Source organism: Haliotis asinina, chromosome 3 (assembly GCF_037392515.1).
Source record: "Haliotis asinina isolate JCU_RB_2024 chromosome 3, JCU_Hal_asi_v2, whole genome shotgun sequence".
Classification (NCBI taxonomy): domain Eukaryota; kingdom Metazoa; phylum Mollusca; class Gastropoda; order Lepetellida; family Haliotidae; genus Haliotis; species Haliotis asinina.
The window spans coordinates 36,191,813-36,203,190 of record NC_090282.1 but is presented as its reverse complement, the minus strand read 5'-3'; the positions used below and the strand labels follow the sequence as shown (position 1 = coordinate 36,203,190).

The 11,378-nt window shown below is 40.5% G+C and overlaps 1 protein-coding gene across 1 annotated transcript; it reads right to left on the bottom strand.

Annotated features, from left to right (window-relative positions):
- Positions 1-1,345: 1,345 nt before the first annotated feature.
- LOC137278850 (cadherin-11-like) lies at positions 1,346-10,352 on the bottom strand. Its single transcript, XM_067811356.1, has 10 exons — positions 10,284-10,352; positions 8,498-8,661; positions 7,818-7,859; positions 7,019-7,114; positions 6,510-6,617; positions 5,841-5,960; positions 4,687-4,854; positions 2,778-2,859; positions 1,892-2,052; positions 1,346-1,792 (listed from the first exon to the last, which is right to left on the bottom strand). Exons 2-10 carry the CDS (start codon positions 8,612-8,614, stop codon positions 1,346-1,348), a joined length of 1,341 nt encoding a protein of 446 aa, XP_067667457.1. The 5' UTR covers positions 8,615-8,661; positions 10,284-10,352.
- Between the last annotated feature and the right edge of the window lie 1,026 nt (positions 10,353-11,378).

Genomic DNA, 11,378 nt, shown 5'->3' with positions numbered 1-11,378 from the left:
CAAACGGCCAGTGTACATAATAATGCAGACGCCTAAAGAAACGACATCGTCTTGCGGCAGCCTCGTCCTCAGGTCATACACAGAAACATTCCATTCACACATCCCAATTACATAGATCGATGGGGAGAGTTCTGTGGGTATACAACCTCACTATTATTAGGATGAGAGACGTTTCGGTATATCTTTTAACACCGCTATGAAGAACTTGTTCGTCACACCAGCTTCTTAATGTCCCTCAAAGACGTTAACAGCAAACTGTCCCTTGAATTTTGTGATTTCAGTTATCAATACGTATTATCAATACGTATTATATGGGAGTTAATGTTGATACAATAATTTTGATGTTTTGAAAATGTCGTTCAGTTATCCCCCTTGTTAGGTGACTGAAATATGAAATGAAATTTTCAGGTTTACAAATTTCAGCCTGTAGTGTGTGGTTTGACCCTGAAAACCCTGACCAAACACAGATGGAAGTAATTTTTCGGAAAAAATGGTCTACAGTGATTAATCGACCTGCCTGAAAAACGTCAATATTCATGGTGACACATCATGCACGTGTAGGAGCCTCCCATGTTGTGCACGTGCTTCCCATGCATTGTGTTTGCGTGTGGTGATAACGTGAAATGATGCTGCATACACAAGATGCATGTCATTGTAACGTTCCTCAGTGGGTTTTCTTTCTCCCAGACTTCAAATTTCAGGTTCCCCTACATTTTGAGGGGTATATAACAATGTTTTAGTAAGTACCGTTTGCAAGTGGAGACGGGTCATCATTTCAGCCAGTTTTTGTAAGACCCGTCAATAGTCTCATGAAACCAGTTCTTTTACGTCACTACGTCACCTCTCTTTAGGTAGTCATAGAAGTTTTTTAATATGTATAATTCCATTTACACTGAAAATGAAACCCTGTGAATTGGGAGATTCAGAACCTGGGGAAATTTAGACTTGCTTCATTTAGACTTTATCATTACAAACGGGGTTTTAACAGACGGTAAACAATGCGGTTCAGGGACTGTGAGGCAGACCACTCTCTAAGCTGATAAATATATCGGAGTAAAAGCTCTGATCATGACATTGAGCTGAATGAATAAAGAGAGTTGAGTCCGTGACTTTGATTACGTGTCGTTGCATCCCAAGTATATAATATGCAAGAGGTCTTTGTTAAAACATTCAGTCGTTTAGACCGACAGAGATCAGTCTGTCTTGAGCTCACTCACATAACACTGTACTATACACGACTACAAAACGATCACTTATAAAGAAATATATGGACACAGTGACACGTTTTCAAAATAAAATTGGACGAGGACTGAATAACAGAATTTGAGGTCCTAACCTGGATAAGTTACTCCTTGGGGCTGTCGTCCTTCTTGTTTATTGTTGAATAGACATCGTTTACAACTGTTGTGGCCACATCTGCAGTTATCTCCCCTTTCCCCGATTCCTCATAAGCAACGTAATATTCTTGCCTCTTTTTTTCTTTAATTTTGAAATGATACTCTTTTTCATTGTCAGACCTACAGTTCCTGCTGACTTTGCATGCAACAACTAAGATGATAACAATAAGTAACACGCCCCCGACAGCCGATGGGATGACGATGATCAGTAAGTCCATTTTGTTTTCAGAATTCGCTGGAATCGGCGTCTGAGATGTATTCCCTGCTTTCCCGGTAACAGGCGACGACGCCGAAGATGTTATTGTTGATGATGGTGTCTTGACGGTAGGAGGTATTCCAAAGTGGACAATTGTCGTGATAGACGTGTTCAGACGGTTATCTGATACCTCGGTTGCCTGGGAAACAGGAGACATAAATATTTACATATCATGACGCAATGCACGTGATAATACTCTTAGAAACAATATTAAGGCATAAAAGCGACACTGCCATACCGTAATTGAGATATTAAACTCCATATCTTCATATTCTTGATAAAACGGCATTTGACGAGAGCCTGTTGTGAAATTCGAATCATCACATTCAACAGTTATCTCCCCTGATGTATTGTTTATCGTGAAGGCACAGGATGAGTTTTCGAAAACTTCCAAAGTATCTGGAAATAAAATAGTAAATAATATAATTTGTATGAGTTTGTACAATGTAAAGAAATGCAAAAAAATAAAAGCGAAATTACGTGTTTCTGTATGTTGACATGTGCTATAACAGGCACAGGCAATTGTATCACACTGGCTATTCCTTAGTTTGTTGTCGTGCTGTTCCAACCGCATTATACCCGTGAGGATCCGGGTTAGAATTGATCTTCAGTAGCCCATGCTTGTCGAAAGAGGCAGCTAACGGGATTGGGTGGCCACTAACTCGCTGATCTGGTTCACACATTTCTTCTTATCCCATTTGCGTGGATCGATGCTCATGCTGTTGATCACTGGTTGTCTGGTCAAGACTCGAGTATTTTTTAAACTGCCGCCATATAGTTGGAATATTGCTGAGTGCAGCGTAAAACTACACTAACTCAGTCCAACCGGATGAAGGTGGTCTGTGAATAATCGAGTCTAGACTAGATAATCCTGTGATAGATAAAATGAGCAGCCTCTAACTCCGTCATGGTGCGATGGCACACGTCTCCGAACCTGACCAGCTGGTCCATTTTGGCACCCCGTACGATAAGCATAGGTTGTTGTAAGGGTGTTCTCATCTCCCCGGTTGATGCTGACATTCAGGATTAAGTATGGTGAAATGGGTACCCGTCATAACCGAGTCCTCAAATTATTTGATTCCCTACAACGAACACTACGTTTTGATAAACGGGTATATACTTACCATTATCAATGGAATACTCTATAGGGTTATCAGCGATGTCGTGGTCAATTGCGTAGATGGATGTTGTTGACGTTACTTCACCCTATATGAAAGAGTTTCAGTCGAAATAACAAGGTGCTCCAAACGAAAACACGTGCAATTCATCAGAGGGAACATTCTTGCACAAACACTGTGGCAAAGGATACAACTGTGAAGTAAAACCTAGGCTGATACCCCTCTTCACTCGTTCTATATGTCTTTAGATTATCATGTTACCCTATAACAAAGAGTTTCAGTAGAAAGCACTTGCTAATTCGTCATGCCTTTAAATCTGGCATTCAATATTGAATTGTGATAGAGAATGGTACCTATTGTAACTATATATACGGATCAAAGAGCACAAAAAGAGGGGAAATCAGAGTCTTCGATCCACGAAGCCTTCGCACCGCTACGGCATTCGTAAACCTATGATGACGTAGAGTTACGACATGTCGTAAACCTATGATAACGTAGAGTTACGACATGTCGTAACGTTAGGAACGCTTTGTGGATCGGCACCCTGGGGTACATCTAGATCAGTGACATCACAGGGGCTTGTATCGCTTTGAAACGGCGTTCGAAAGACATATAGATGTATAGACCCTACCCTAGTACTATATAAAAGGAAAGGGATGTAACGAAGAAACCACCCCCTCCTCGATCAAAGTTACATGTCACCGGGTAAAATATTTTTAAGACAACGTCGAGGCCAACGGATCGAACGCCAGATGATTTCCCTACAAAATGAGCCATAAATGGTCACAATCGGATCATTATTTCAAAAGTTATACGCTACGAATCATCGAAAACAGCTACCACCGCAATTTCACGCCAAAATCATGGATCACCAAATACGGCAAAAACTCACCTTTTAAATTAGTTTATTAATTCCAGACACATTGACAGCACCAGCGCTGGGCTGGATTCGATCGGCTGCGGCATTTCGTGGGTCGGAAAACTTATTGCAACATCTACATGTCATTTTCTCGACAGTAAGCAAACATTTTCACCAAAATCGCTGGCAAACCTACTCACTTGTCGGCCATAATTGACCTTGACATTCAATGAACTGAGCAGATCCGCGCAAACAGACTCGGGTCATCCGATTGGCCACTGCCACTGTATATTTTATTTCTCACCAATCGGATGACCCGAGTCTGTTTGCGCGGATCTGCTCAGTTCATTGAATGTCAAGGTCACTTATGGCCGACAAGTGAGTAGGTTTGCCAGCGATTTTGGTGAAAATGTTTGCTTACTGTCGAGAAAATGACATGTAGATGTTGCAATAAGTTTTCCGACCCACGAAATGCCGCAGCCGATCGAATCCAGCCCAGCGCTGGTGCTGTCAACGTGTCTGGAATTAATAAACTAATTTAAAAGGTGAGTTTTTGCCGTATTTGGTGATCCATGATTTTGGCGTGAAATTGCGGTGGTAGCTGTTTTCGATGATTCGTAGCGTATAACTTTTGAAATAATGATCCGATTGTGACCATTTATGGCTCATTTTGTAGGGAAATCATCTGGCGTTCGATCCGTTGGCCTCGACGTTGTCTTAAAAATATTTTACCCGGTGACATGTAACTTTGATCGAGGAGGGGGTGGTTTCTTCGTTACATCCCTTTCCTTTTATATAGTACTAGGGTAGGGTCTATACATCTATATGTCTTTCGAACGCCGTTTCAAAGCGATACAAGCCCCTGTGAGTGACATAAGATGGTTCAGAGACTGAGACAAACTACATGGCTCTGTTCAAGTTTGAATCCATCTCCGATACTCTGCCACTATATATTGTCAGATGATAATGGGATCAACCATGTTGCTACACGGAAGTAGCGCATGCATAAGGTCAGACCCAAGAATGGAAAGTGGGAGAGTATTCAATTACGCTTACGTTTGGTTGAAGATATGTGTTATAGCCGTGCACTAGACATCCTGCTTTCATCCAGGGGTAGCTGGAGGAGGTGCTTCTGCGACACTCTGGTCTGACAAACACCGGGTGTTCGTCCACGTCAGCCACCCTGATGGTGAGTTCCGTCGTACCAGTCTTCATCTCCGTATCCTGCACACAACAAAACAGGAACTACGTTCAGTGGCGTGCTGCTAATTTCCAGAGTGAGTAAAAGAGTGAGTGTGCGAGTGTGTGAGTGAATGAGTTTTACGCCCCACACGGCAGTATTCCAGCAATATGGAGGCGGTCTGTAAATAATCGAGCCTGGACCAGACAGTCCAGTGATCAACAACATCTGGATACGATGACATCCAGACTAGATATTGCTATGAAACTGAGCATAGTTTAGAGATTAGACGTTAGCTAGAGATTCTGTACCTGAAATGATGTAATGAAGCAAAATATTGTATCTAGGCTAGATATTACTTTGAGTCTTGATATTGTCATGAAACCTGGCATTGACATGAGACAAGATTATGTATTGAGACAAGACATCGTCATGAACTCGTGGGAAAATAGTCCCATCGACCTTTCTCCATCTTTGGACTGGCAAGGATGATGATGATGGTGATGATGATGATGATACACATTCACTGAGAAATGTACTTAAGCAGATCATCCGGCAGTTCAAAAGCCCCACTCATATTAGTTGACAGGACGCCTTTAAAGAGTCGATATTGATGTTTTCCAGTGCATTAAAGATTGGTTACTCTTGGGCTTAGTTATAGGACTAGTGAAACAATGAATCAGTCATTAATAAGTATGAACGCATTCATATAATCCTACTCAGTTTCACATGGAACACGATAAAACGTAGAAATTAGTACTTTGTAGACTGTAATTTGTATTCAAAATTAAAGAGAGGGCGTTACACGGTTTAAAACAACGCCGCTTCAAACTGCATTTCCGTTATACACAGTATGTAATCTTAATGAACGAAAGGCCAAAGTAATACTTGTCTAACGCTTACTTAGGACCCAGCTGACAACGTGCGGATACAGATAACGAATGTGTTCGTGTCGGTATTTTCAATATCCAGATTTGAATGAGGCATCCCGTGACCCTTGTTTCTGAGTCAAGTAACGCTCTTTCCTTACATATAACACGAGGCCAAGGTTGAAGAAAGTTTGCGACTGTATTTTCAGCGTTTCGAAGTCCAGATTTGTCGTCACAATAACGTCTTCACCCTCGACGTGAAAGTATGGAGAGCCATCAAACTGGAACAGACAAAAACATGGACACTTATCACAACCTTCAACACATTGGAATATATACTTACTTCCACACACTGACAAGTGCACTAACGTCCACACATTGACAAGTGTACTTTCGCAGGTGAACGGGTGAGCGAATATGGTTTTACGCCGCTTTAACAGCATTCCAGCAACATCAGGGTGGGGACACCAGAAATGGTCATCTCTCATTGTACCCATGCGAACGTGCGAATTCGGGTCTTCCGCGTGACGAATGGATGTCTCAACCACTACGCTACCCCACTGTCCGTTTTGGCAGGTTTTGTGTAATACAGAATTAGACACTGTAATACTGAAATAGACCAAAAATAAAGTCCCAAAAAGTGTTTATCGCAAGTGAATGAATGTTGTTTCAGGTCATGGTTTGCAATATTCCATATAAACAGGTGGTTTACATTGCAACCATCAGTTCCTGTATGGTTTGTTCGACTTCGATGTCCCCCAAAACACCACAAGACTATCACAAGACAACTGTAACTGCACATTACACTGATGATTGAGCTGGTTGGATACCTCGGGTATTTTGGCAGGTATAATGCCTATCTCTGTGATATTGTCCATGACGTCTAGATCCTGGTACTTCTGGTGAAGGCTGAATATAGTTGTGTTTAGTACTGCGTTCTGAAACGTAAGGGATGATTTGACACGGAAGACCAAAATACTAATATAATCTGAATTTCAGTATTAATAACTTAATAGTGTCATTAATTATTGTTGATTTAGCTACTATACCTATACCTAGTGATATTACCCCGAACTGGACTTCGCTCTGTAACAATAGCTAAACAATATAAAGACTGCGTCGAGGATTAGCCGCAGGGGCAAATGCACTTAACTATGTCAGTACGGGTTTGAAACCCGAGTTGGACTCAAACATACAGACCATGTAATATTTGTGACAAATGGCCATTATTGTCACTAGATCTTGATGATAGTTGATGGTAAAGTAGAGTCGAGCAGTGTGTACTCACATAATTAACCAGGATCGTTTTAAGCGGGCCTACACTCATGCATGTTCTTACCTCTGGAACGTCAACGGTGTAGGGTGTTTTCAAAAACTCCGGTGAAAATTCATTAACAGGAATCACGTCAACATGGACATTTTTTGCTCCCGGTCCCTGTAAATACATACACAAATATTTTTTTCATCTTATTTAAAAAATAAGCATTACTGTGTCTTTATGCCATAGCAAGTACAAAATGAACTCATGAAAAGTATCGTGAGAAATACTTTATATGAGAATGAACCGATCTCAGTGTATCTACTGATATATGTTTCGATGGTAACCAACATGTCAGGTCACATAGTAATTACAATATGCTCATTCAATTTTTAAACGGTACTCCTATTCAGAAGACCTGTGAAGATCCGTGTTAGGATTGATCTTCAGTAATCCATGCCTGTCGTAAGAGGCGACTAACGGGAACGGGTGGTCAGGTTCGCTAACTTGGTTGACACATGTCATCGTACCCCAACTGCGCAGATCGGTGCTTATGTTGTTGATCACTTGATTGTCTGGTCCAGACTCGATTATTTACAGACCACCGTCATTTAGCTGGAATATTGTTGAGTGCGGCGTAAAACTAAATTCACTCATGCCTATTCAGAATGGGTCATGTTTTCCTGACGGTTTTTGGCGGGAGATTGTATTTCTGGTTGACAATATGATTTACATAACCAATGTGCCCCAGACGATTCAGTATTCTAAGGCTACTAATCACTTAGTGCTAAGATTCTCCATTGAAACGGACTCTGTGTTCTGGCCAATTTCAAAGGAAGATAATTTTCGGGGTTGTTATTTCATCAGAAACTATACGTACCGGACTACGAAACTGTAGGTTTATAAACTGTAAGTCCTGTTTCTGAAATATAAAGATATTGACAGTTATTTCAAATGTATACCGCCATAATAGCGTTATATGAAGAAAACAAAAATACTCGCCTGCCCGTACTCAGTGAGTGATTGAATGAGAGAGTGGACGAGCTTTAGCATTGTTCTATGAACATCCATGTCGGATATACTAGCCATGTGACTTGACGCATCAACATCAAGAATCATATCTGGGCCTTCAAGGTATGTAGCGAACGCTTTAGGAATATGCCACTGTCGTGTGGGCTAGAATTCAGAAAATAAACGTGGCTCATTATAAGAGTATGGGGTGCATTTTCTAATCCCAGTTAGCTTTCATTTGTTTTTGTATGCGATTTGGGTTGTAGGTGAATTGAGATGTGGGCGAATAGAGACTAAACCATTCGAGGTACAAAGTCTTTATGTAACGAGATAGTACATCTTGATAGTACTACCGACCAAAGCAGCACAAACGATAATACATACACAATAGCAAACAATAATCGAAGAACGTCATCATCATCATCATCATCATCAGCAGCAGCAGCAGCAGCAGCAACAACAACAACAACACCAAAACAAAGATAAAGGAAACAAAAAGATCCAACCAACCAAACAAGCAAAGCAAAACCAGTGTGTGTATTAACCTACATGTTTGGCTTTGATGGCCTCCAGGTCGACTGTCTTATTCAAAACCAGTTTGTAAACGTCAGTGGTTCTCGACCAGCTGAAATATCCATCCATGTAGATGGGCTCAACGACAGTCATAGACCAGATAGTGGTGCCACAGTAACTGACGTTCAACACCTCTGTACCTGTAACAATCAACTGCAGTAATTAATCGGATTCCTTATTTTCCCGATGTAATATACTTCTTAATGAATATTGAGAATCCACACATGAAACAAAGCGTTTCCACTGAGGTTTGTGCTGTAGGCGGAAATAAAAGACAAAGGAAATGAATAATGAAAACATTATACTTTATGTTACCTCACACATAAATGTCGTTTCTGATCGGCTGAGACAATTAACGTAACCTGCTTACAAGCAGGGAATACCGAACACTGGAATTTATTTGGTACATAGTGTTAGGCATGCTTTGGCTGTCGCCTAACTCCTTATGATCCGATAACCTTACTTCAAACAGTTCAAAATCAACACTGACGTCTTCGGTACGAAAAATACTTTGTCTACTGGTCCCTCGTGGTCCATGGATTGATGTACCCTCTATGCTTGCGTATGTTCCTCTCGCCCATCAAGTTCATTAAACGTAGAAAAACATAGGGGTTACATGAAGCCATGCTCCCAACCCAACCTCGTGACAGTGAACAAGTTATATAATAACTAGAGGCTGTGCAATGCTCTCATCAAACAGTTGGTTTGGGGTTCACGCTGAAATATTAGAGCTATTAGTCGACTGTCTGTAGATAATTGAGTCTTGATCACACAATCCAGTGATCAAAATCGATCTTTGCAATTGGGATACGATTAGTGAGATAGATGTTAACCAAGCCAGCTAGTCTCAACATCCGATGAGCCTAACCCGGATCTTCGCGGGTTTCATCGATCTTTCAAACACAAAAGTGAAAAAATCACATATGAATGGAAATTGTACAATACCTACTAGAACAATCCATTGTAGGGTCCCGACATATATACATGCAGATACTGTGTCTACGAATCATTAACAACCAACAGTAAAGGTTCAGTGACGTGAGCACGGTCACTTCCACGCAAATAGGGTTGCCTTTGTTTTCACACAGTATGGCAGTTTTGTTACTGTATGCTACGTGCGTTTATGGTGATATGAACGAGAAGCGAGACCCACTATTGTGTCAAAAGCACGCATACTGCATTCACAAAAGTAAAAGGAATGCATTGTTAAAATACGTACCTTGTTAATGTTGTAACCCCATGTAGCCCAGAACCGTACAGCAGAATTTGTACAGAGAAGGAATAAGAGATAAGTGTGGCCAGGGTTATGCCATTACTGGAACATTCCAATTTAGAATTGGAAATCGTTTCGAGATGCCTTTCGATCAACAAAAACAATGATATAAACTTTTCACTTCAAACATAAAGATAATATGTGGCCAAATCAAGCGATGATAATGTTTGATTTCATTATTTATATCTTTGTTACAGTCTTATCAAATTATGGCTTAATGTGCGTTGCCCTTTCATTGTATATTTAGAGCGACAGGTATATCTTATTATCATAATACCTTTTGTACGGTAGTTAGCATAATTACATGCGCAGCGATAATTTTTACATTCCATGGTGTAATTCTATGCATGCTCGCATGTGTTCGAACACAAATACCCTTTAGATCACAAAGTGTGGTGATGTTGTGTGATTCTGGTTAACATGAACTAAGTACGTGATTCAAACAGAACGTACATGAGACATAAGACATGTGTTTTATTCCTGGCCTACCTTTCGGGTCTTGTTCCGTGATTGTGACATTCTGAGGGAGGTCGAAGTTCAAACAACTGGTATCTTGCGCCGTAACTGAAAGGGCCAACATACATTCTTGTTGTTTTGACACCGTTATGTACACGTAATGTCTACAAAATGTTTCATATTCCATAATCTCGCGTCCTCTAAACCTCCACGGCTCGGTAAATGTATGTAGCTTGAAATCGAGACCAAGATATGTTGACGTTTCCTATCTTACTATGGGAAATATTTGCCCAATTGTTATTTGCTGTTTGTGAGTTAACTTTTCACCAACCACCACATCCTCATCAAATATATCTAGCCGCTGATGAAGAAGTGAGGATGTTGTGTTCCTCACTAAAGAAGCTGACATCCATACAAATATTCTGCCTTATGTGTATCCCATCATATATTTTAAGATATATAACAACGTACAACACCAAAAATATTATCTACAATAACAATAAACAATGATAATGATACTAGTTCGTGTGTATCAGTGGGGATTTCTCCATCTAACATTCCCACGTCTTTCCCATCAGATAAAAAAGACCTTAGCTAATAGTGCATACGCTTAATCATACATTGCCACTGGTCTCCCGTTAACCAACAGAGTAATTTATGTAAGATTGCAGAACAAGATAAGAAAATTAGAATGTAAAATATAGCATGTTTATACGTAAGATACGTACCATATTCGGTGTGAATGAACAGGATGTCCATACATATCAAAACAACCAGAAAAACAACATCCATCTTGTCAGGACGTATCTGAAATTCACTATCGACACAAAACACAACTACCTTGGAGCACCGCAGAACTAGATGTCGATTTCACTTCCTAGCAGTGCGGAATGAGTGTTTTGACATTGATTGACTGCAACTGATACCGTTGCTAAACCCGCAACACCAAGCATTCACAACAATACCCGCTCTTATCCGCTGAGATTTACGCTCCCTGTTATGGCACCTTAGCCCTGATGTATCTAAGATAACGAACATTACAGGTCCTTTCGTTTTCCTTTGAGGAAAGCTTTGTATAAAATTATTGCCCCGCAACAAAGGATTTATTGAAGTGTTTATGCTTGTACA

Coding starts and splice junctions, on each gene's coding strand:
- LOC137278850 (XM_067811356.1), bottom strand. CDS start 8,614: ATGACTGTCGTTGAGCCCATCTACATGGATGGATATTTCAGCTGGTCG. Junction 5,961..6,509: donor TACCTGCCAAAATACCCGAG/GTATCCAACCAG, acceptor TGTCTGTTCCAG/TTTGATGGCTCTCCATACTT. Junction 4,855..5,840: donor ACCTTGGCCTCGTGTTATAT/GTAAGGAAAGAG, acceptor TGTTGTGTGCAG/GATACGGAGATGAAGACTGG.